This window comes from Penaeus vannamei, unplaced genomic scaffold, assembly GCF_042767895.1.
Source record: "Penaeus vannamei isolate JL-2024 unplaced genomic scaffold, ASM4276789v1 unanchor504, whole genome shotgun sequence".
Taxonomy (NCBI): Eukaryota; Metazoa; Arthropoda; class Malacostraca; order Decapoda; family Penaeidae; genus Penaeus; species Penaeus vannamei.
This window is the reverse complement of record NW_027213508.1, coordinates 77,501-80,000: the sequence shown is the minus strand read 5'-3', so window position 1 is coordinate 80,000 and position 2,500 is coordinate 77,501. Positions and strand designations below refer to the sequence as shown.

Below are 2,500 nucleotides of genomic sequence, written 5' to 3'. Positions count from 1 at the left end.
AAAGGATATAACAAATAACAAAATTATAACAGATGATAAACATAACAAATGATAAACGTATAACATAAAAAACATAACAAATAATAAATCTATGACAAATAGCATTATAACAAATAATAAACTTATAACAAATAAATAGCTTACGTTGGAGAAAATGAGATAAAAAAGAACTATAGCCATTAACGTATTTCGAACAGAAAGAAATGTAGTTTGTGTAGAAAAGAAAAGAAAAGAAAAGAAAAGAAAAAAAAAAGAAAAAAAATGTTTCCAAGGTAATGAAACTAATTTTTGTTTCTGATATAATTACATCCACCTTTATCTGAATTTCGAGGCAAATGTAATTTTCCTGATTCACCTCTGTGATTTATAATTATCACTATTCTTTTTAACAACGAAAAAAACAACAACTGTGCACTGGGAGAATAATTTTAGCAACGCAGTTTAGCGGAGATAATTAAAAGCATCCGTAATTATCGTACAATATCACACTATCTTGAAGGTTTAATAATGTAAGCCGATATAAACTCTCATAATCTACCTTCATTAATTGTACCAGGCATCTTATTAATAGGGTTAAAAATACGCACATGTAAGTATCTACAACACCGAGGCACTACTATTTTTTTTTCTTCTAAAGATACTCTCCTTCTCGCTGACGTTATAGCGACAGTGACTCTGACTTACCAGACTTTTTACCGACAGTGACGGTGACACACACAGCAGTTGTATCCAAGGCATCTGGTGCTACCTTGAAGTTAAAACTCTCGTAGAAAGAGGGCGAGTCTGTGCCTTTTACTACACCCGTTTTCTTTGTTTTGGTCACCTGCATTATAGAAAATGGGAATTAATATAGAAAATGAGGGGTGTCATTATAGAAAGCGGGAAGGAGATATTAAGGGTAAACCTCGTTATTTTAGATGTTTTCATTACAGGAGTTCCTATATTCCCTCATGTTGAATGTTGTGCTAAATTGGAGAAAAAAACAAACATCTCAGCAATCATTTTCATTATAGATCTGCTAAACCGAAAGGAAGAAAATAAGGGTTTCTTTCGACTGTCATAAGATACTAGATATACAAAAAGAAAGGAAATACTTATCCTTGTTACCACACAATAATAATAAAAAACTATACCGTCTCCCCATATAACAAGAATAATGAGACGAGTCCACAATATTCTTACAATATTGCTCTTGTGTTTCTCCCTCCCCGTTTATCAACTCTTCCTATCTCCGTTTTCCTTCCCGTTTTTCTTACCTTGGTCTGCTGCATAAGAGCGATCCGGGCCTGGAACTCATTTTTGTCAGATCGGTCATCCTCTACCTGAAAGATGTCGAAAATTAATATTTTTTTTCAATATCATAACTATTATATACTTAAAGCGAATTTTGAAAACATATTGTAATCCAAATTTTGCTTAGGTCTTAGGAATGATTTTAGTTTGGTCTTAAGTCTACTCTGTCTGGATTTAAAATTTAGCTTAGCCTGGTATTAATTAAGATCTGACTTAGTCTGGACTTACTCTGATTTACTCTGGTCTGATCTTCAGAGTAAACTTAAACTGGTCTTAGGGAATTACTTTAGTTTGGTCTTAAGTTTACTCAGTCCGGAATTAAGCTTATGTAATAATATAACAGTCTTCAGAGTTAACTCAGGCTGGTCTTAGAACTTACTTTAGATAGGTCTTAAGTCTTATCAGTCTGGAGTTAAGATTGAACTTAATCTGGTCTTAAGAACTGTTTGTTTAAGCCGTAAGACCTCGCTTAATTTCACCGTAATACTTGTCTTAAACTGGTCTAAAGAATTTGCCTATTCTTGATTTAGGAATTTGCTTTCTTAACACAAAATTTAGTTTAGTTTTAAGAGTAGGTTTAGTCCAGCCGTGACACTTAGATAAATCTAGTCACTATAGCCAGATAAGTTTAGGTATGAATACAATTAGTGTATCTATGAGATCTTACTTATTCTAATTACACTAATTTACAGTCATAAGAACCTACTTATAACCCCCTCCCCCCCTACTTAACCTAAAAAATAAGTTGATTTTTTCCCCCCGTTCGCTTTTGTAAGTAACGTCCATGCTATAAGTGATGACATTCTCCTCCATTAACGCGAAATGGAGAAAAAAAAAGAAAGAGAAAAAGTCTGATGATTAGAAGGAAAAAACAAAACAAAACAAACTTCATTGGTGACATTCTCCTCCGTTAACGCGAAATGGAGAAAAAAAGAGAAAGAGAAAAAGTCTGACGATTAGAAGGAAAAAAAACAAAACAAAACAAACTTCATTGGTGACATTCTCCTCGAAATGGAGAAAAAAAGAGAAAGAGAAAAAGTCTGATGATTAGAAGGAAAAACAAAACAAAACAAACTTCATTGGTGACATTCTCCTCCGTTAACGCGAAATGGAGCAAAAAAGAGAAAGAGAAAAAGTCTGATGATTAGAAAGAAAAAAGAAAAAAAAAAAACAAACTTCATTGGTGACATTCTCCTCCGTTACCGCG

At 33.0% G+C, this 2,500-nt stretch overlaps 1 protein-coding gene across 1 annotated transcript in view; it reads right to left on the bottom strand.

Moving 5' to 3' along the window:
- The window catches only part of LOC113802541 (synaptotagmin-15), a 41,727-nt gene that overhangs the window by 618 nt on the left and 38,609 nt on the right, over positions 1–2,500 (bottom strand). The window contains exons 6-7 of the mRNA XM_070119667.1: positions 1,257–1,322; positions 685–823 (exon numbers count right to left, since the gene is read on the bottom strand). Coding sequence (XP_069975768.1) covers positions 685–823; positions 1,257–1,322 — 205 coding nt within the window. The remainder of the gene's footprint in view (positions 1–684; positions 824–1,256; positions 1,323–2,500) is intronic.